Source organism: Loxodonta africana, chromosome 12 (genome assembly GCF_030014295.1).
Source record: "Loxodonta africana isolate mLoxAfr1 chromosome 12, mLoxAfr1.hap2, whole genome shotgun sequence".
NCBI classification, from domain to species: Eukaryota; Metazoa; Chordata; class Mammalia; order Proboscidea; family Elephantidae; genus Loxodonta; species Loxodonta africana.
The window spans coordinates 81,221,152-81,244,637 of NC_087353.1; the positions used below are offsets into that span (position 1 = coordinate 81,221,152).

Consider the following 23,486-nt stretch of genomic DNA (forward strand, 5'->3'; position numbering starts at 1 on the left):
CAGGCTTCTTAAAGCATGGTAGTCTCAGGACAAGAGAGTGAGAGCAGAAGCGGTAGGATGTCTTGAGGCCTAGGCCTGGAGCTACATGACATCATTTCCACCGCACTCTATTGGTCAAAGTAAGTCACATGGCCAAACCCCTTTTAAAAAGTTAGAGAAATAAACTTTATATGAACATGAAAGGAGCAGCAAAGTCACACTGCAAAAAGGATATGCCCACAGGGAGCAGTTAGTTTGGCCGTCTTTGCAAAACATCAACATTCAGCAATCTTGTCAGTCAGGTGTTTACCTCCTAGGTTCCCTCCGTTACCTAGAATAACTCCTCCCATCAGAGTACCTGACCCTCACCTCATCGCCCTTCTCCCCAGGTGGCCTGGCTGCTGTGATCTACACAGATGCTGTGCAGACTATGATCATGCTTATAGGAGCACTCACCCTGATGGGCTACAGTAAGTGAGGTCCCAGGGTCATTTGGGTGGGTGATGGCACCTCTCCCCTCTTTAAGCAGGGACATCTGCTTTCATCACTGTGGTCAGCAGACCCAGATATCAAAAGGCATACCACTCGGGGGGAGTTTCCTTTGCTTGAGGCATAGTTATTTTAGCTACGAGAGAATTGTGCTTATAATAGAAACTTACTCCTTTTTTAAGTAAAAATTTATTTTTTTTCTATTATAATATAAATAAACGATTGAATAAATAAATAAAAGGAGAAAGGGCAATTCTTCCTTACACAAGAATTCCAATGAATACATGTAGATGATGACAGAAATCGAAAACCACCATTAAAGCATCACAGTAATAATTACTACAGGCAAGAATCAACGCTAAAAGGGTGAAAGTTTGTAAGAAACAGGATATTTGCATAGTCTCAAAGTATCTCATCCAAAATATTCTTTAATTACAAAGCAGAAAATTGTCATTTTACAGTGGAGAAACCTGACAGACGCCACCATATAACAAAGTGATCAGGGTCAATATCACCAGTAAGAAGACCTATTGATGTCATATATCTGCTGATATGATGCACTGAGGACGCAACATCACCTCTGTGCCATCCTCGCCCAAAATACACAACCTTAACACCATCACGAGAAAACATCAGGCAAACCCAAAATGAGGGACACGTTACAAAATAATTAACCAGTATTCTTCAGAAGCGTCAAAGGCAGGGAAAACAAAGACAGACCAAGGAACTGTCACAGAGTAGAGGAAACTAAATATAGACAAGAAGTAAATGCAATGTAGGATCCCAGATTGGGTTGTGGAACAGAAAAAGAATATTAGTGAAGGAATTTAATAGTCTGTAGTATCGTTGTATTGGCCTTGTGTTAATTTCTTAGTTTTGATCATTGTAAGATGATAGCATTGGGGGAGCTGGATGAAGAATGTGTGGGAACTCTCCTGGACTGTTTTTGCACCTCTTCTGTAGGTCTAAAATTATTTTTTTTAATTAAATTAAAAACTCTTTATTAAACACATGTGACTCAGATGTATTAACTCATTTAATGCTCATAGCAACCCTATGATATTGGCATTATTGTCACCCTGAGTTTTTGGATGAGAAAATTAAGGCATTGCCTATAAAACAATTTGCCCGAGGTCACATAGCTAATAAATGGCAAAGCCAGAATTCAATCCAAGGCAGACGACTTAAGACCTCATACCTTTAACCACCATCCTGGCTGGTAATAACAGTTACCTTTGTGAGGAAAGTCTCCAAGCAGAGGTGAAGGAATACAGGCAAGAATTTTATTTTAACCCTGTATCTTTCTGCACAGTTTGCATTTTGTTCATGTGCTACTTTTTATCTCTCTAATGAAAATTCAAAGAAATAATCACGGAAAAAACGAAACTAGTTTCGCAATATGAACAGCCACAAAAATTGCATATTATTAACTTTAACAATAAATATTTTGGACCGTTATGAAGAAGAAAAACTTTACAGGTATATGTAAAGAGGGAGTACAAATCAGTAATGAATATATGAAGGGTGAATGTCTGGTCTCACTAGGTAAATTCTTGGCATGGTTGCTATCGTAAATAGCAAATCTTTGAACCTCCCAGTGCTGCATGAGTGGTTCTGGGTCAGGTTTCAGAGACAAGAGAGAGCAAAGGTGGATCTTCAGATGGTCTATTATTCCTAGCTAAACCTTCAGGTCTTGCCCCATAAAATCATGGGGTCTCATTGGGGGCGTTACACTTTTTAGCTCATTCCAATCAGTCAGGAGAGGAATTATACACCACCCCTCAATGGTCTTCATCAATCTGCTATACCCTGTAGACCTTTCCCCAAGATCTCCGCACGTGCAGCTATGTACTCCCCAACGCCTCACACCAGCACTCTTGCAGATGTACTCCCATTTGTATATTTCACTGACTATTTCTATGAAATTTGGAGATGGAAGATGGGACAAAACTCCTGGTTTCCAGAGAGCTCTAGATTCCTTATTTTTAACTGTACCATCTTTTATGCATCCTTTGATAGTTTTCTGCTTCCTCATTCTTGCAGAGGGAGGTGGCTCACCATTGTCTTGTAGTTCATAGAAGGATCAGATGGATTCTCTCACAGTTGGGTTTGAGTCCCTGCCCACAAGGTTCCTCCAGTATAAATCTAAGTGGTATGGGAATATTGGGGTGGGGGTGGGGTGGTTCCTAGCAAGCTGGGGGCCATGAAGGAGATCAAAAGGGAGATACAGCTGAGGTATCAGTCAATGGGCCCATAGTCATGTGATGTGGACTTTTATGCCTTGAACAAGCTTCAGAACCTGTCTGTGCCTCTGATGCTTGGTGGTTAACAGCACGGACTTTGTACCCAGATAATAACTGGATTCTGATTTCTACCAGTTTCATGCCGTACAGTACAAGAAGTGGTTAAGAAGATGTGATCTCAGTTATGTGACCCTGGCAAGATACTCCTCTATTCCTCTTCTGAATCATAAAATTTACTTAAAGGGCTGTTGCGAGAATTAAATGAGTTCATATAAGTAAAGCAGTAGGATCCATGCTTGGCTTAGAATAAGAGTTCTAATGAACTAGAGCCTAAATTAAAAAAAAATAAAAATACAAGGAGACAAAAGTTGGGCTGAGAGCTGTGCATGTCACCTGCTGTCAGGTGAAACCTGAGAAGTGACTTTGCTATCATCCAAGTCAGATAATCTGTCTTTTGTGTCTTTTGACCATTTACATTTTATGTAATTATTGACAAAGTTGGATTAAAATCTACCATCTTGTCAGTTATTTTCTATTAGTTCCATTTGTCCTCCAGTTCCATTTTTCTGCTTTTAAAAATTATTTCAGTGGTGGCTGTATGGTTTACAATATGTATCTATAATTAATCACCACCTACCTTCAAATAATATTATACTGCTTCATATATAGTTTTATATGCAGTGGGTTTTATATAGCTTAAGAACCTTGTAATAGTGTACTTCCAAATCCTCCTTCCCATCTTTTGTGCTATTGCTGCCATACATTTTACGTATGCTATAAACCCCAATATATGGCTACTAGTTTTGCTTTAGGCAGTCAATTATTTTTAGAGTGACTAAAAAGAAGGAAGTATTTTATATTAACCTTCATTTTAACTACTTCCTGAGATCTTCATTTCTTGTAATGAAGGTCTTCTGGTAATGAATTCTCTCTGTCTCTCTTGTCTGAAAATATCTCTATTTCTTCTTCATTTTTTAAAAAATATTTTGCTGGGTATAATATTTTATAATTATAATAATCAGGCAGTTTCCCCTCCTCCTAGGGCTGTAAAGATGACACTCCTTTTGTCTTCTGATTGCATAGTTTTTGAGGAGAAGTCTGCTATAATTTTTATCTTTGTACCTTTGTATGTAACGTGGGTTCTTCCCCACAATCTCTTTTATTTGACTGGCTTCAAGATTTTTTCTTTTTCTTTGATTTTAAACATTTTGAACATGATTATATATAGATGGGGGTTATATTTATCCTGCTTGCGATTCTCTGAGATTTTTGGAATTGTGGTTTAATGTCTTTTTTTTTTTTTTTTTAATAGTTATTGGCCATTATTTCTTCAAACTTTTCTCCTGTTCTCTCTCCCATCTACTTCCAGGATTCCTATTCCATGTATGTCAGATCATTTGATACTATCCCACAACTTTCTTTCCTGTTTGTATTTCAGTTTGGGTAATTTCTATTGATCTATCTTCAATTTCACTGATGGTTTCTTTGGCTGTGTTGATTTCGATGAGCCCATTGAAGTCATTTGTCATCTCTGTTACCGTATTTTTTTTCCCTATCATTTCCATTTGACTCTTTCTTATAGTTCTTACGTCTCTGCTTAAATTGTCCATCTGTTCATAAATGTTGGCCTTTTCCACCAGAGCTTTTACCCTATTAAACTGAGTTATTTTTAACTCTCTGTTGTTATTGTTGTTAGGTGCCTTTGAGTTGGCACTGACTCATAGCAACTCTATGTACAACAGAACAACACACTGCCCAGTCCTGCACCATCATCACAATCATTGTTATGCTTAAGCCCATTGTTGCAGGCACTGTGTCAATCCATTTCATTGAGGGCCTTCCTCTTTTTTGTTGACTGTGTACTTGACCAGCATGATCTCCTTCTCCAGGGACTGATCCCTCCTGACAACATGTCCAAACTATGTGAGACGAAATCTTGCCATCTTTGCCTCTAAGGAGCATTCTGGTTGTACTTCTTCCAAGACACATTTGTACATTCTTTTGGCAGTCCATGGTATATTCAATATTCTTCTCCAACACCACAATTCAAAGGCCTCAGTTCTTCTTCGGTCTTCCTTATTCATCATCCAGCTTTCACATGCATAGGAGGTGATTGAAAATACCATGGCTTAGGTCAGGCACACCTTAGTCTTCAAGGTGACCTCTTTGCTTTTCAACACTCTAAAGAGGTTTCTTGCAGCAGACTTACCCAATGCAATACATCTTTTGATTTCTTGACTGCTACTTCCATGGGTGTTGATTGTGGATCCAAATAAAATGAAATCCTTGGCAACTTAAATCTTTTCTCCATTTATCATGGTGTTGCTTATTGGTCCAGCTGTGAGGATTTTTGTTTTATGTTGAGGTGTAATCCACACTGAAGGCTGTGGTCTTTGATCTTCATCAGTAAGTGTTTCAAGTCCTCTTCACTTTCAGCAAGCAAGTTTGTATCATCTGCATATTGCAGGTTGTTAATGAGTCTTCCTCCAAGCCTGATGCCCCGTTCTTCTTCATATAGTTCAGCTTCTTGAATTATTTGCTCAGTATACAGATTGAATAGGTATGGTGAAAGGATACAGCACTGACGTACGCCTTTCCTGACTTTAAACCATGCAATATCCCCTTGTTCTGTTTGAACCACTGCCTCTTGATCTATGTACAGGTTCCTCATGCGGACAATTAAGTGTTCTGGAATTCCCATTCTTCGCAATGTTATCCATAATTTGTTATGATCCACCGGTCAAATGCCTTTGCATAGTCAATAAAATGGTATTCTCTGCTTTCAGCCAGGATCCATCTGACATCAGCAATGATATCCCTGGTTCTGCATCCTCTTCTGAATCCAGCTTGAATTTCCGGCAGTTCCCTGTCGATATACTGCTGCAGCCACTTTTGAGTGATCTTCAGCAAAATTTTACTTGCATGTGATATTAAAGATATTGTTCAATAATTTCTGCATTCAGTGGGATCAACTTTCTTGGGAATGGGCATAAATATAGATCTCTTCCAGTCGGTTGGCCAGGTAGCTGTCTTTCAAATTTCTTGGCATAGCCGAGTGAGTACTTCCAGCACTACATCTGTTGAAACATCTCAGTGGTATTTCATTTGTTCCTGGAGCCTTGTTTTTCATCAATGCCTTCAGTGCAGCTTGGACTTCTTCCTTCAGTATCATTGGTTCCTGCTTATATGGTACCTTCTGAAATGGTTGAACAATGACCAATTCTATTTGGTATAGTGACTCTGTGTGTTCCTTCCATCTTCTTTTGATGCTTCCTGAGTTGTTATTATTTTCCCCATAGAATCCTTCGATATTGCAACTTGAGGCTTGAATTTTTTCTTCAGTTCTTTCATCTTGAGAAATGCAGAGCGTGTTCTTCCCTTTTGGTTTTCCATCTCCAGGTCTTTGCACATATCATTATAACACTTTACTTTGTCTTCTCGAGCTGCCCTTTAAAATCTTCCATTCAACTCTTTTACTTCATCCTTTCTTTCTTTTGCTTTAGCTACTCGATGTTCTAGAGCAACTTTCAGAATCTCTTCTGACATCCATTTTGGTCTTTTCTTTCTTTCCTGTCTTTTCAATGACCTCTTGTTTTCTTCTTGTATGATGTCCTCGATGTCATTCCACAACTCTTCTTGTCTTTGGTCATTAATGTTCAATGCATCATATCTATTCTTGAGATGGTCTCTAAATTCAGGTGGAATATACTCAAGGTCATACTTTGGCTCTCATGGACTTGTTCTAATTTTCTTCAGTTTCAACGTGAACTTGCATATGAGCAGTTGATGGTCTGTTCCACAGTCGGCCCCTGGCCTTGTTCTTACTGATGATATCAAGCTTTTCCATCATCTCTTCTCACAGATGTAGTCAATTTCATTCCTGTTTATACCATCTGGCGAGGTCCATGTGTATAGTCACCGTTTATGTTGATGAAAAAAGGTATTTGCAATGAAGAAGATGGTCTTACAAAATTCTATCATGGGATCTCAGGCATCATTTCTATCACCAAGGCCATGTTTTCCAACCACGGATCCTTCTTCTTTGTTTCCAATTTTTTAATTTCAATCTCCAGTAGTTATCAATGCAACCTGATCGCATGTTAGATCAATTTTAGACTGCAAAAGTTGGTAAAAATCTTCCACTTCTTCATCTTTGGCCCTAGTGGTTGGTGTGTAAATTTGAATAATAGTCGTATTAGCTGGTCTTCCTTGTAGGCGTGTGGATATTATCCTATCACTGACAGCGTTGTACTTCAGGATAGATCTTGAAATGTTTTTTTTGACGATGCATGCAATACCATTCATCTTCAAGTTGTCGTTCCCGGCATAGTAGACCATATGATTGTCTGATTCAAAATGGCCAATACCAGTCCATTTCAGCTCACTAATGCCTATGATATCAATGTTTATGCATTCCATTTCATTTTTGACAATTTCCAATTTTTGTAGATTCTTACTTCATACATTCTAGGTTCAGATTATTAATGGATGTTTGCAGCTGTTTCTTCTCAGTTTGAGTCATGCCACATCAGCAAATGAAGGTCCTGAAAGCTTTACTCCATTTTTTTGTCATTAGGGTCGACTCTACTTTGAGGAGGCAGTTCTTCCCCAGTCATCTTTTGAGTGACTTCCAACCTGAGGGTCTCATCTTCCAGCACTATATCAAACAATGTTCCGCTGCTATTCATAAGGTTTTCACTATGTGTTGCTGTGATGCTGGAAGCTATGCCACCAGTATTCAAATACCAGCAGGGTTGGTTACCCATGGTGGAAAGGTTTCAGCTGAGCTTCCAGACTAAGACAGACTAGGAAGAAGGACCCAGCAGTCTGCTTCTGAAAAGATTTGGCCAGTGAAAACTGGTGGTCCCAATATCTGGGTTATCTTTAAACTTGGCTTTGTTTATTAATTGGCTCTTGACAGTGAGTTGTTTATTCTTGCTTTTTTGGTGTGTGTGCCTCATAATTTTTTATTGACGTTTTACATAATGAATTGGACAGTAGAGATTCAGGCAAATTACATTTATGTCTGGAAATGGGTGTGCCTTTTCTTCTGCTGGGTCACTAGTGTGGGAACTTGAGGCAATCTGGTTAGGAGGTGAACTGGGTTTAGATTTTTTTGTTGCGCTGGTTGCTTTCAGTGCACCACCAGCTTTGAATTCCTCTAGCGTTAGCTTATGCCCAGGATGGGTCTAGCTTGTCAGAGGGTTTATCAGCCTCTAATCTCAGCTTTTGGGCTTTACTGTGTACTTGTAACTCAGAAAAGGGTCTCTATCCATGCCCTTGCCCATCTCCCAGAAGTAGATTGCTGTTGCTTATTCTCCAATGTTTGCTCTCATGTTCACGGGGTACAGGAAGAGTGTTCTGTTGTCTTGATCCTGCCTCACTCTTAGGCAGGCCCTTCGTGCCTGGGTCTTGGTATGGGATTTTTCACAGAGATCCTGCTCCAGCAGTAGGATACTAATAGTCTAGGTCCAGGAGAATTTTCTGCCCTTCACCCAGGGCTTGAGGGATTTTTTCGTTTAACTCCCCTCAGCACAAATTGGCTTCCTGTAGATGCTGGGGCTTGCTGCCCTTTCACCAAGGTCTTAAGTCTTTTGTTTCTTAGGGCAAAGGGTCTGACTGATGCTCTGTGCATTTCTCATGTGGCAGCCACTCCCCTTCTCCAGGCCTGCACCACTGAAGGCAGGTCTCTCCTAGTTCCTGTCTTGCCCCCAATCTTTTTCATGAGCACCCAGTGAAGATCCATGGAGAAGAGCCTGCAAGTAAGTGCTAACTCCCCTTGTGTCCGGGATTTTATACTCACATGCTAGCCTACACTCAGACTTTAGCAATTAAAAAAAAATTTTTTTTAGCCAAATTCTTCCTACCAATGTGTATGGTAATTCTGTCTTTCTCCCTTGCTCTGCTACCAGTGAGCCAATGCTCCCATCTTGTCTCCCCTTGGGGGTTCTTGTCTGTTCTTACATCTCAGCCAGTTGATTGCTCTGTGACCTTAGCTCTCTGATGGATTCAAGAAATTTATGAATTTGTACATTAACCAGCTTTTACTCACTGTTAATGTTACAGTGTCACGCTTTCTAGGTTTCTACCTTTTAGATGGAAGCCGCTCATTAAGCCTTAAAGGCTTTGGGAGGTACTGTAGTACAGGAGAAAGAGAGCATTATTTTGAAGATGTCATAGCATCCTGCTGAAAATTATATCTTTAGCGACTCAGAAGAAAATGCCAAGAATGTGGAGTGTCCAGAATTACAGACTCTATGAAACATATATGAAAGATAAAACTAGAGAGTAAAATGAGATGAAGAGAGAATAGGAGCAGGTGAAAAAGGAATTGGATTAGAGAGGATTATGATATACTTTCTAAGTGCACTGGCAGAATTAAACCCTTCCCTGGAGGATGTAAACAGCATACCAAATGCTAAGAAAAATCAGATCAATGATGACAACAAATACAAGAAATCCTCAGAAAATGCAGAGGAAAAGGAAAAAATAATAAAACAATTTTTAAAAGATAATGAATGTGGAGGACAGAGAACATAGATCTAACATTTGAGAATTTTTATTCTTAAAGATCAGAACAAATGGAACAGAAGAAATAATTAAAGTCATCATGTAAGAAAACTTTCTTTTAGACAAAGCAAAATGTACCTAGGTGGGTATAAAGGGTTCACTGTGTTTCAGGCAAAATCAAGGAGAAGAGATCCCCAGATAGAAGTATTATGAAAAAATTTGGAAGTATAAGGATAATAAACAATGCTAAAGAATCCAGACAGGGAAAAAGTGGTGAGCCAAAAAGGGTCAACAATCTGGCCTCATTCTTCTATAATACTAAAATGCCAGAAGACAGTAAAGCAAGGTCTATAGAATTTTATGGGGAAAGCTGTATCCTAAAAATTAGATATCCAGCCAACTTGGAGTTTATGTGCCAAGGTCATAGAAGTATATCCTAATAGGCAAGGACTCAGTGAAGATAGAGGAGAACGCAAGCACCCATCTTAAAGATACAAGAATGAGAGAAATGAAAAAAAAAAAATTAAGTGCTTATATTATATTTTAAAATAAATGATGGTAAACAATGATCCAGTTAAAATAGTTATATACCTAACAAAATTGTTGTTAGCCTGCTTAAAAATTTAAGGCAGATTACATTTTTTTCTTTAAAAAGTATAAAAATTTAATAACAGATTGTCTCAATCTAAAACCACATGCTTCACTAGCAAACACTAGAAGTGTTGAGAGAGATGGTATGTTGTATTTCCCATCAAATAGCAAAGACTCAAACATCAAGAGAAAGAAAAAAAAAATCCAGACCTTTATAAAATTCTTATCTTTTATATATGGTGTGTATGTTTCTTTCTTGAAAAGAAATAACAACAAATTGCAACCAAAGGGAGAGAATGAAATGGAATACAAAGTAAGAGTAAACAAATCAGTTATAATACAAGTAAATGGGATAAAATTCCCTATTAAAAGACAAGGATTCTCTTAGCAATTATCAATCTATGTGGTGAGTACATGGCTGTTAGTTCTATTATTCTTTTTACTTTTCTGTACATTGTTTAAGAAGTAGTGCGGTGGCTAATTGCTCAAATGCTAACTGGAAGCTCAGCAGTTTGAACTCACCAGCTGCTCTGTGGGAGAAAGATGTGGCAGTCTGCTTTGATGAGGATTTATAGCCTCGGGAAACCTGTGAGGCAGTTCTACTCTGTTCTATACGGTCACTATGAGTTGGAATTGACTCAATGGCAGTGGGTTTGGTTTGGGGTTTATACATTGTTTATTTTTTCAACAAAACTCAAGGATTCTAGTTTGGGTTCAGAAAATTCAACTTTATAGAATTTGCAAGTGATGTACCTGAAACAACGTACAAGAGCAAAAAATCATTTTATATTGAAAAATAGCAAATTACAGTGAAGATGTAACCTTTATGAATGAAATAACATTGTTTCGAAACGCACAAAGCATACGTTTAAAATAGGAAAAATTGACAGAAACCAAAATATTACTAAAAGACTTTTAACACAAGACAGGTCAAGTAGCCAAAACATCAAAAAGGATTTAGAAGTTATGAATTATATAAATGCATAAGTTTGATTTCATTCTCATAATAGTAGATACATCTTTTTTTCCCCAGCATCCATAGAACAATCTATAAAAATTAATCATTGGAAAAAAAAAATCCAAAATTGGCAAAAATACCCATGCAGACATTGTTCAATTACATTATCTTGCCCATGTTTAAAAAATTTAAACTCATCAGGAAAAGCGTAAATTAAAAAAAAAAAACTAATAATTAAGAAATTTTAAAGCAGTCTACTAAATAGTGCTTGGGTCAAAGAGGAAATAAAAACTGCAATTATGGGCTACTTAGAAAACAATGAGAACTTTACATTTCACACTTAATAAACTAAAAAAAGTTTTTTTTTTTTTTTATGGAGTCAAAAGCTTTATTCCTATGAAAACATTTATATTCATAAGTATAAAAGCCCAATTTAGTGAGTTAGAAGAAACTACAGAATGTATTATTCCAATTTCTATTTCTTTGACAAAAGCAATAAAAAACAGTGGCAAATCACATCAAAGAAAAGGGAGAAAAAAACAAGGCAGCATAATTAATTTTAGAAATGGGAAAATGAACTAAACAGACACACAGAGAAAAAAATTAAATTATAAAAATATGCATAGCTTTATGCTAATAAATTTTAAAAATTTGCTTGAAATCTATGCTTTTCTAGGAAAATGTAAATTATTAAAATTGACTCCAGAGAAATAGGAAACCTGAATAGCCCAATAACTTAAGAAGAAATTGGAAAATTACAAGAAAAACAAAAACTCTCAAAAAGGGGCACCAAGAAACACTAGAAGCAATCCTATCAACATCAGGAAAAGGGTACTATCTTACCATTATTTAATGCAATAATAGTAAAAACCATAAGATACACATATTGGAAAGAGACAAAATTATTATTGTATGTAGATGACATGACTGGCTGCCTAGAAAACAAAAAAGAAACTGAAAAATTGACCTAAAAAGGAGTTTAGCCAAGTGGCTGAAATCAAGACTAATACTCAAAAATCATCCACTTTCCTTTATGCCAAGGATGTCTCCTATATCCATGCTGCTCAGAGTGTGGTCCCTGGACCAACAGCATCACCATCACCTGGGAGCTCATTAGAAATCCAGAATCTCAGGCCCCGCCCCAGACCTACTGAATCGGAATCTGCATTTTAATGATGCTCTCAGGTGATTTGCAAGCGCCTTAAAATTTGAGAAGCTCTGTCCTACTTCATTTTCCCCCATCCTGGAGTGATTCTATTCTTAGCTTTTCTACCTGCTATGATCTATATTTTGATGATATTCATTTGCTCTTTACACACATGTGGATGGATCCAGTTATTAACCAACACATATCCTACCACAAAATAATTTTTCATGGAAGTAAAAACTCGTTGCCATCGAGTCAATTCCGACTCATGTTGACCCCATGTGTTACAGAGAAGAGCTGCTCATTAGGGTCTTCTTGGCTGTAATCTTTATGGAAGCTCATCACCAGGCCTTTCTTCCTTGGTGCTGTTGGGTAGATTAGAGCTGCCAACTTCTAGTTGAGTAGTGGAGTGCAAACCATTTGTGCTACTGAAGTAAAAAACAAGGAAAATTTGTCATTTCAGTAGCCATTGTTTACCACAAGTTTCAGCAAAAATAAGCAAGGCTGCAGGTTACATTTCATTTTTATCCAAATGGTACCACCTTCTTCTCTTATGCAAAAGAAAGCCTTCCAAAATGTAATCAAATAAGAACGATGTTACTTTAGGGATAACCTTGGGTATGTATATTTCCATCTTTCTTAAACTGAAGGTACCTTATTATACATGCTGTTTTGGAGCTCTGGTGGCACAGTGGTTAAAGCACCCAGCTACTAACTGAAAGGTTGGCTGTTCGAATCTACCAGGTGCTGTGCAGGAAAAAGATGTGGCAGCCTGCTTCTGTAAAGATTTCTAACCTTGGAAATCCAATGGGGCAGTTCTACTTTGTCCTATACAGTGGCTACAAGTTGGGATCTACTCAACGGCAGCAAGTTTATTTTTCACTTCCTAGTATCTCTTGGGGAGCCCTGGTGGCGCAGTGGTTAAGAGCTCAACCGCCAACCAAAAAGTCAGCAGTTTGAATCCACCAACTGCTCCTTGGAAACCCTATGGGGCAGTTCTACTCTGTCCTACAGGGTCACTATGAGTCGGAATTAACTCAGTGGCAACCAATTTGGTTTTTTATTTTTTCAATGGGGCAGGGAGAAAAAATTACATCTCTGTGTCACTAACCTGTAGTTGAAATTCAGCATTTTCCCTTTATAAATGTAGGCAACAAAGCTCAGTCATATTATCAATGCTTGTTACTTTGATACCAAAACTTATCCCAGATATTTTTATATTATATTACAATTGTTACTGATATGTTGGAATACTGTTTGTGCTCATAGCTACTTTGAAACTAAGTAGTTTTTACTATTTAATGGAGTAAATAAATTGCCGTATCACATTTTTTATGTCTTGTTGGTTGTATTCAATATCTTTGGTTTCTTTTACAATCCTATGTGTTTTATATTATGAATTTAAAACTAATATTCTGAGAAACCATCCATAGGTACTGCCAATGGCATTTAAAAGAAGAAAAAAGGTCAAGAACCCTTACAGGGAACAACTTCCCTTGGAAATTCTGCTCTAAGATTTCACTGTGGTTTTTATTACTTGCTGGGGATGGATCTGAGTTTCTGGCAAACTTGGGCTTCCTCTGAATTCTAGGTTTCGATGCAGTTGGCGGGATGGAAGGCTTGAAGGAGAAGTACTTCTTGGCCCTGGCTAGCAATCGGACTCAGAACAGCAGCTGTGGGCTGCCCCGAGAAGACGCCTTCCATATTTTCCGAGACCCAGTGACCTCTGATCTCCCATGGCCTGGGATCCTGCTTGGAATGTCCATCCCCTCCCTCTGGTACTGGTGCACAGATCAGGTACAGGGCAGCTAGCCCAGTGAGCACGTCCAGGATGCTTCTCTCCTTGGGCTGGCTGAAGTCAGTGTTTCGGTCTCATTTGCGTTTCCCCACATTCCTTGACTCCTTTCTTCCCAAGGCTCTATCTGCTATTTCACTTCTTGCCCTCACTAATGCTAATGACAAATCCAAAGCTGGTACTTGCAAAGGGAAAAGTTGAATACATTCTACTGATGTGTGCAAGGATCTAGGAAGCAAAAGAGATGCCAATTTTAGATGGAGGTTAAGATGGATGCTAGATTTCGTTTGTTCAACAGATACTCGCTGGGCACTGGGAAATCATGAGCAACAAAGCAGAGAGCGCCCTCTGCCGTTGTGGAGCCTCTAGTGGGCATAGAGAGAAAAACACCAGAGACAATAAATAAGTGCATTATGTGGATGTCAAAAGGGGATGCATGCTATGAAAAAAAAAAAGTAGAGTCGGTTAAGGGAGTTTAGCAGTGTGGGAATAAGATTTAACATAGGGTGGTCAGGGGAGGCATGATTGAGAAGCGAGGGTTGAGCAAAGGCTTTGAAGGAGAAGAGCAAGCACTCCATGTGACTGTTGGGGGATGAGCATTGTGGCAGTGGGAAGAGCCAGGGCAAAGGTCTTGGGGCAAATGCATCACTGCTGTGAAAAAGAAAAACAAAAAGCAGAGCGATGTATATGATCAGCCCTCGTGTGTAAAAAGGGGAGGAATAGAGTCACTATTTGTATTTGCCTTTGTATGCATAAGAAGACTCTGGGTAGGTATACAGAAAACTACAAGGCAGGGAGACTGGGCAGATGAGCACCAAGGATGGATGGGAGCCAGTTCACTGCACACCTGTTTGTACTTTCTAAAGTTTTCACCTTCATCTATTAAAAAAAAAAAAAATTGCTACAGTAAAGATCAGATCTATTGCATTAATATGTCAAAATTTTCTTTCCGAGTGCACTTTTCTGGAAGAACACATGTGCCAGGTAGCTAAATTTAATCGAATTTAACAAAAGTGTATTTCTGGTGTGAATAGTGTGTAATTCCAGTTATTTAACTAAAATGAAAGTTAAGACATTAGAAAAAGTAAGTTTGACTGGCAATGAGCAAATAAATCAAGAATTCTTGATATACAGTTTATGGGCTCCTGGGATGGATCTGAAAACCCATTGCCATCAAGTCGATTCTGACTCATAGTGACCCTATAGGACAGAGTAGAACTGCCCCATAGGGTTTCCAAGGAGTGTCTGGTGGTTTCGTATTGCTGACTTTTTGGTTGGCAGTTGCACTCTTAACCACTGCGCCAACAGGGCTCCAGTGGTGGCGCAATGGTTAAGAGTCACAGTGAGCTACAGCTACTAACTAAAAGGTCTGCAGTTCAAATACACCCTGTGGGCACTTCTACTCAGCCCTATAGGGTCACTATGAGTTGGAATCGACTCAACTGCAACAGGTTTGTGCCTTTTTTTTGAGGGGGGAGGTAGATGTATTAGTTTTTGAAAAATTTTATATGAGTGTATATTCATTTTATTTATTTATTTATTGCTAAAAAATCAAAAATCTGTTTACCATTTTGGAAGCTATATTGCATAGTCAGGGCTGAGAGGAGTTTAAATAAAATAAAGAACATGGGGTTGGAAAGTGAGATTGATACAGGGGACATTACAGGGAATGAAACCCAGATCCCACCCATGAGAGAGGACTCTGAGTGAAGAGTTAATTTCCAAGGCGTGATGGATGAAATATACATACACGGTCCCTTTAAGAGAGAGCCTCCCCCCCGCCCCCCCCCTCCCCCCCCAGCAAATCTAAGGTGGGAGAGATCCTGGGAGACAGTACAGAACTGGCCTAACAGCGTAGGCATTCAATCCAAGAGATCTGGGACATTATTTAACATCTCTGGGTCCCCATTTCCTCATCTGTTAAATGGGGCTACTAATAGTTATAAAATAGGGTAGCACACAGAATTAGGCCAGAGGCCTGTGCTGCAGGGACAGTAAATAAACTATCAAAAACATTATAATTTTTGCCATCATTTATGTTTCTGCTCTTGGCACAGTTCACCAGTATGTATTTATTAAGTTTTACAAATATAGGTAGTCTCTGCTTATGATGGGGTTCCATTCCGAGGACTCTGTCCTAAGTCAGTTCTGGTGTAAGTTGAATACTTTTTTTTTCAGTTTTCATTATTGTTACCTTTTCTTATCATTATCTTTATAAATTTGATATTTGAACACCTGCAAGTGAACATCTGAGAATAACAACATCACCAAATTACGAGCTGCAACATTATATATAGTACATGTTACTAAGAGGTACACACGCACGAAACAACAGACGGTCGTTAAGTGTGGTTCGTCATAACTCTAATATATCGTAAGTCGGGGACTACCTGTAATTACTTGAGATTCCTCAAACCCTTATTAGCAGGAATTCCGGTGTCTACCTCTAGAAGGTCACCTCCACCCCAACCCATATTATTCAAGAACCCGAGGACTTAGTCCGAAAGGAAAGGGCCCATTCTTGCTTCCAAATGCCAGACAGGGCAAGAGAGCCAGCAAGCCCAGGCCTCCCTCTAGCCCTGTGACTTTGGTTTTGGCCACACGGCGTTGCTGCTGAGCCAGATTCTGCACAAAGAGGGTGCTGGTTCACTGTGCTGGTGCAGCCTAGGAAACACATCTTTGCCTACAGAACTATATCTGGGCTCATCCGAGAACAGAAGAAAGGCAAGTCACCATTCCATCCTCAAATTCTATATCTCTTGGATGGAGACAGAAGAGGTGAATAATTATTGATAACAATAGTTGCACTTAAAAGTTTATTGATGTCAAAGGATGTGCTGCTGGTCGCTGAGCTAAGCATTTTATATGTATTATTAATTTGTTCTCATAACATCCCTATGAAGCATGCCCCATTACTTGGGCCTGGGCATTGTCTTATAGGGTAACACTCTCCTCCTTAGGCTTTGCTTTTTTCAAGCAGCACAACTCTCTTAAAACTTAGCCATTTCTTAAATTCGTAGTAGGAGACACCACTCCATAGTCATAGAAGCCAGCATTCTCTTCAGTCACAGTGTTGGATCTGAAGTAGAAAAGACTTCATTTTACAAAGCTGTAAACTATTTCCTGTCTGCTTCCAGACAATTGACACTTGCACGCCTCTGTTGGCACCTTATTGAAGCAATAAGCAGTATCCCATAGACTCTGATATCTTTACATTGACACTGTATTTGTTAAGTATTCTAGCCTCCCTAGCAATATGTTTGGAGTCTTAAGAAATGACAGACCAAGTGCTACGCAAGGACAGCTAACTTCTCAGGTCTGAATTGAAGGGTCCTCCTTAGTCACCTGATGCCTCTGGCAATTGTCTGACACTGTCCAGTCTCGCGGGTTCTGCAGATGACTTGCTCCCCAAGCGCCAATGTCTCCTCCTAAAAATGTGTGCACTTTTGTCCTGTGGACTCTAAAAAAATGTTAAGGGTGTGCTGTGGGTTTGGGAAAATCCTGCTTCTCAGCATTCTTCGCATTAAGGGTTCTTTGCTGATTTAGTGAGGACTCTTTTAGTTTATTAAAAAAAAAAAAAAAGAATAAGCATAAAAGGGCTTTTTGTTTTTAACTTGCATAGCTGGGAGGCCAGAAGCACTATTTTAAGTGTTCTAAATGTTTTGCTTCATTTAATTGTCAAAACCTCCCTAGTATTATTCCCATTTTATAGATGAGGAAACTGGAGCAAAGAGAAGTAAATTCACTTGCTCAAGGTCACACAGCCAGAAAGTAGGGATTTCAACCCAGGCTGTCTGTCTCCAAAGCCCACACTATAAACCAGACCTGGCACAGCTAGATTGAGAGGCTCATACTAGGTCATCAGAAATTGTCTCTTTCTCTATGTCTCCCAGTTTTGCTTTGCTCTGGGAGAACTTTAGTCTCAAGGAGACTTTCCCAACATGACAGCAGACATGCAGCCAGAAGTCCTGAACTATGTTTACTGTTAGCAATCCAGTGGAGGCTGTAGGTGTAGGGTGCCTCTTTCCCATTCATTTATAAGAAGTCCTGTGGAGAGCTCTAATTGGCCTGGTTTGAGTATACACCTTTCCAGGGAGGTGGAGTGCTTCTGTGGAGCAGTCTAATTGGCCACATCCAACTTCTAGATAAAGGAGTGAGGAGCGAGCAGGGTGGGGGTCATAGCTATCCCAGTTGGACCACAAGGATTGAGATTGGAAAGGAGATGCTTCCTCAAAGAGAAGCCAGGCAAGCAAAGATCCTAAGTCCACCGCAACTGCCAAGAAGCTATACACACTACCAGTACCAGTTGGTGTTGAGTTGATTCTGACTCATGGCAACCCCATGTGTGTCAGAGCAGGGTATCCCATAGGGTTTTCAATTGCTGATTTTTTGGAAGTAAATCAGCAGGCCTTTCTTCTAAGGCACCTCTGGGTTGACTCAAACCTCCAACCTTTTAGTTCGCAGCTGAGCACATTAACTGTTTACACCACCCAGGGACGCCTATAACCCAGTGACATAGCGACCCTATACGCACTTATTTTGCCTTAAGATAAAGCCTTACTAGCTTCCAACCACCCTCACTGTCTTCCAGGTGATTGTTCAGCGGACCCTGGCTGCCAAGAACCTGTCTCATGCCAAAGGAGGCTCTCTGATGGCCGCATACCTGAAGGTGCTTCCTCTTTTCATGATGGTGCTCCCTGGAATGGTCAGCCGTGTCCTCTTCCCAGGTGAGAAGAAAATTGGGAGGAGAGGTCACCTGTCTGTGAGTCTCAGCCCCTCTGTGACAGTGTCTATGTCTCAGACACTGTGAAGTCTTCTTTACATATTACTGCCTGCCCCAAGAGAATGGACTGGAGTCCCTTCCTAGTATGGTTAGACTTGAGGTGCCTCCATCCAGGCATCTCCTGACTCTCTGCTGTTTCTCAACATTGGCTCAGTGGGCAAGTCGTATAGATGTTCCAGGCTAAATTGAATGGAGATTGATTTGGGGCCCTGCCTCAGCCATGTTTTTTTGAAACCACAAACTAGGCAGAAATCCTATAGTTCTAGATATCAGTCTCCTGAGTGTTGAGTTCAGGGGTTTGATTACTTTGGCTCAAGGGAACCCCTACCTTTGGGTATTTTTCTTAACAAAAATCAGGGAATATCAAGGCCTCAAGGGTATTTGTCTTGGCTTTTTTTTTTTTTTAAGGTGGTAAAAGGATGGGGTTTGCACTGTGGGGTAAACAGAGCTAAGGAGGGGGGCAATGTTTTTGGGGGAATCACTGTGGTATCAGGAACTGGTAGCCTGTACAGAAAAAATTTCCCCTCTTTCCCCCTCAAACAGTGAACGTTCCCCTAAATCCACCGAGGCTGTTATTAACTAAAAGGGGAATGTGAAGCAGAAAGGTTCCTTCCCTATGCCCTGTTCTACATGATGTCACGCAGAAGTAAAGAAAAAGGTAGGATGAAATGGTCAGTTAGTTGGCCAAGAATCTTTGTCAGAAAAATGTAGTGCCCTTAGAATGAGGAGGAAAGGGTTGGGAGAATGATGATAGGGGAGCTGCCCACGTTGGCAGACTCTGGGGGCAGAGATAGAATGAAGAACCCAGAACCACTGATCCTGTTCCCAGGGAAGGGGGACAAGGCTTGAAAAAGCCCAGGTGGGAGTAAGAACTGGGACCTGGTGTTCGTGGTGACTTGATGGAAAATATACAGCTATTGGGCAAGGCTTGACATATGAAATGAAAGAGCGTATCAATGTTTATTGTGTACTTGTGAAGGGCTGGTCCCTGTGCCAAGAGTTCTACAGTAAAGTGTGGTGGTTATGAATATGGACTTTGATCTGAGCTGGGTGGGCTTGAATCTAGGCTCTGCCCCTTGCTAGCTGTGTGACCATGGATAAGTCACAAAAATCTCTCTCTACCTGGCTTTCCTCACTTGTAAAATGGGGATAACAATATCTTGTAAGGCTTAAACCCATTCCTGGTACCTGGTAAGCACTACCTAAGTGTTCTTTTTTATTCTTGTATGCATGTATTATATGGCATTGGGTTTGGGTTATACATGTATTATCTCATTTATTCCTTAAAATGAGCTTAGAGGACAGGAACTATTTTTATTTCCATCTTGCAGATGAGAAAACAGACCTGAAGAATCACTCATTTATTTACTCTTACATGTATGTGAGACTATGTCTCAGGTACTTTGGTCATGTTATCAGGAGAGATCAGGGACTGGAGAAAGACATCCTGCTTGGTAAAGTACAGGGTCAGTGAAGAAGAGGAAGACCCTCAACAAAGATGAATTGGCACAGTGGCTGCAACAATGGGCTCAAACATAGCAATGATTGTGAGAATGATGCAGAACTGGGCAGTGTTTTGTTCTGTTGTATATAATAAGGTCGCTATGAGTCGGAACTGACTCAACAGCACCTAGCAACAACAACAACAACATCTATTCAACAAATATTTTGGGAACCAGTTATCTGCTAGAACTTATTCTAGAAGACCCTGGAGATTCATAAGTGAATAGGACATATAGGGTCCCTGCTTTACTGGGGCTTGCATTCTAGTGATAGAGGAAACAGATGAAAATGAGTATATAAATAAATGAGATAAATGTTGACTGTTCTAAGTGCTGTGAAGACATATGTCACAGCGAAGTGCTATGACAGGGAGACATCGTAAGACATGCTAGGTAAAGGCTGCCTCAGACAGGGTTTCCAGGGAAGGCTTCACTGGGGAGGTCACAATTGATCCTTGTGGACAGTTTGAAAATATATTTTGGAGAGGGGCCAATCAGATTTATTGATGGGTTGGATATGGGGAATAAGGAAAAGGGAGGAATCCAGGATCACTCCTAGGCTAAATGGCTTGACAGAGATAACTCAGCTAGCACTGGGTGAACCAGTGTTTGACCCCACGTCTATCTGCCTTCAAAGCCTGACTCTTAATCATTTCATGTTACTGTCTATCCCAGAAAATTACACCTTAAGCTCTAGGTCAATATCTGGAAGATCAAAAACAAGACCTTGACCGTCTCTTAACAGCTAGACAATCAACAATCAATCTTAAATGATACATAATGTCATGTTCCATGCCCCTCAAGGATTTTGGAACGTAACTGGTGAGTCTGGTACTCATGAGAACCATAGAATAAATACATACATTAAAACACTCTATTATATGGTACAAGCAATAAGTATGAAAGGGCTTTAGGAGAGTGAAGGAAAACGTGCAGTGGTCATTGTGTATTTGAAGACTCTGTCATTTCTCTGGGTGGTGTAAATGGTTAATGTGCTCAGTTGCTAACCAAAAGGTTGGAGGTTCAAGTCTACCCAGAGGCACCTTGGAAGAATGATCTGGTGGTCTACTTCTGAAAAATCAGCCATCGAAAACTCCATGGAGCACAGTTCTACTCTGACATACATGGGGCCTCCATAAGTTGGAAACAACATGATGGCAACTGGTGTTTTTTGGTCTCCTTTCACACCAGTTTTTTTTTTTTTTTTTTCTCTAAAGGTCTAAGCTGGTACTACTCATTGTCTGGTCCCCGGTCTAGCAGCATCAATGTTGCCTGCGAAATTGTTACAAATGCAAACTTCCGAGTCCCACCCGAGACCTGCTGAATCATAATCTCAAGGGGTGGAGCCCAACAATCTGCCTTTTAACAAGCCCTCCAGACAATTCCGTGACATGCTATATTTTAAGGACCCTGGCCAATAATGCCCAGCTCTGGGCCAAGCCTCTCCACCATCCCTTTTCTGCTTTTCTCTCCATCTCAGCTCCATCAACTCCAAACAGAAACTCTGTACCTGTTAAATAATAACTCCCCATTCCCACCTTCTGCTCCATAACCACTAACCTATTTTCTCTCTTTATGCGTTTGCCTGTTCTAGATATTTCATATAAGTGGGATGATACAACATTTGTCCTTTTCTGCCTGACTTATTTCACTCAGCATAATGTTTTCAAGGTTCATCCATATGGTAACATTCGTTAGAGCTTCATTTTCCTTTTGGCTGAACAATATTCCATCATATGTATATACCACATTTTGCTCATCCATTCATCTGCTGATGAACATTTGGATTGTGTCTGCCTTTTGGGTATTGTGAATAATGCTGTAACGAAGCCTGTAAGTGCATACAAGCGTGCAATGAAGCTGCAAGTATCTGTCTGAGTCCCTGCTTTCAAGTCTTTTGGGTATATACCTAGGAGTGGAATTCCTGGGTCACATGGTGTCTTAGGCTGGGTTCTCTAGAGAAGCATATAAATATATAGAGAGAGTGAGAGAAAGAGAGAGAAATATATATCAAGGAAATGGCTCATGTGGTTGTAGAGGCTGGAACATCCCCAGTCCATGGACCAAGATAAGAGGTTTCTCCTGAAGCATGTAGCTGCAGGAGCTGGTGAACCCAAGATTGGCAGGTCGGTGAGCAAGGCTCTCATTCACAGGCTGTGAAGATCAAAGAATCCCAAAGATCGGCAGGCAAGACTGCAGGTAAGCTGCTTGCTCAAGTCCCAAGAACTGAAGGTCAGATGAACAGAAGCCAGCTGCGGGATCCAGAACAAGCAAGAGCCTAGAAGCCTTGCCAGAATATCCACTTATATTCAATGCAGGCCACACACCCAGGGAAAATCCCTTTCAACTGACTGGGTACTCACAGCAGATCCCATCATGGAGGTGATCACATAATATCAAATCTCATCATGGAGTAATCACACTATCATACAACTATTAAGCCACTGAGTATCATGGCCCAGGCAAGTTGGCACACAACCGTAACAATCACATACAGTGCATTCCATGTTTAACTTTTTAAGGAACTGCCAAACAGTTTTCCACAGCAGCTGCAACTTTTCACATTCCCATTAGCAATGGACAGGTGTTCCAATTTCTCCATATTCTCATCAACATTTGTTCATTTTTTTTTTATACTAGCTAGCCTAATGGGTGTGAAGTAGTAGCTCACTGTCATTTTGATTTGCATTCCCCTAATGTCTAAGGGGAGGGGAGCCCCGGTGGCACAGCGATTAAGAGCTTGTCTGCTAACCAAAAGGTTGGCAGTTTGAATCCACCAGCTGCTCCTTGGAAGCCCTATGGGGCAGTTATACCCTGTCCTAAAGGGCCACTATGAGTCAGAATCAACTTGATGGCAATGGGTTTTGGTTAATGCCTAAGGAGCTCTGGTGATGCAACAGCTAAGTGCTTGGCTGCTAACCAGAAGGCTGACAGTGTGAACCCACCTGGCTGCTGTTTGGGAGAAAGATCTGGTGCTCTGCTTCTGTAAAGATTACAGCCAAGAAAACCCTGAGAGGCAGTTCCACCCTGTCACATGGGGTTGCTATTAGTCAGGATCAATGAGGTGGCACCCAACAACAGCAATGTTTAATGGTGTTGAGCATCCCTCATATGCTTATTGGCTATCTGTTTAACTTTGGAGAAATGTCTATTCAAGTTCTTTGCTCATTTTTTAATTGTTTGCCTTTTTGTTGTCAAGTTGTAGGAGATGCATGAATTAATTATTTAAAGGCACTTATATGAAAATTGAGAGAGAAGCAAAACTACCTTTAAAAAAATAAAACGCAAAAGTCTAGAAATGTAGCTATTTATGAAGCCAGTCTTCTCTGCCTGAACTTTGGAATCAGGGTCTGAGTCTGGTCTTAATACTTACCAGCTTGGGAAAGCTATTTAATCTCTGTGGGCCTCAGTTTTCTAGTTCTTAGGATGGGCAGCTCAATATCTTCCTCACAGAGCTATTGTGAGAATTAAAAGAGAAGGTGCGTGCAC

At 40.1% G+C, this 23,486-nt stretch overlaps 1 protein-coding gene across 1 annotated transcript in view; it reads left to right on the forward strand.

The window, feature by feature from the left end:
- The window catches only part of SLC5A11 (solute carrier family 5 member 11), a 50,906-nt gene that overhangs the window by 17,676 nt on the left and 9,744 nt on the right, over window positions 1-23,486 (forward strand). The window contains 2 exon segments of the mRNA XM_023558857.2: window positions 369-449; window positions 18,304-18,439. Of these exon segments, the coding sequence (XP_023414625.2) occupies window positions 369-449; window positions 18,304-18,439 (217 nt within the window).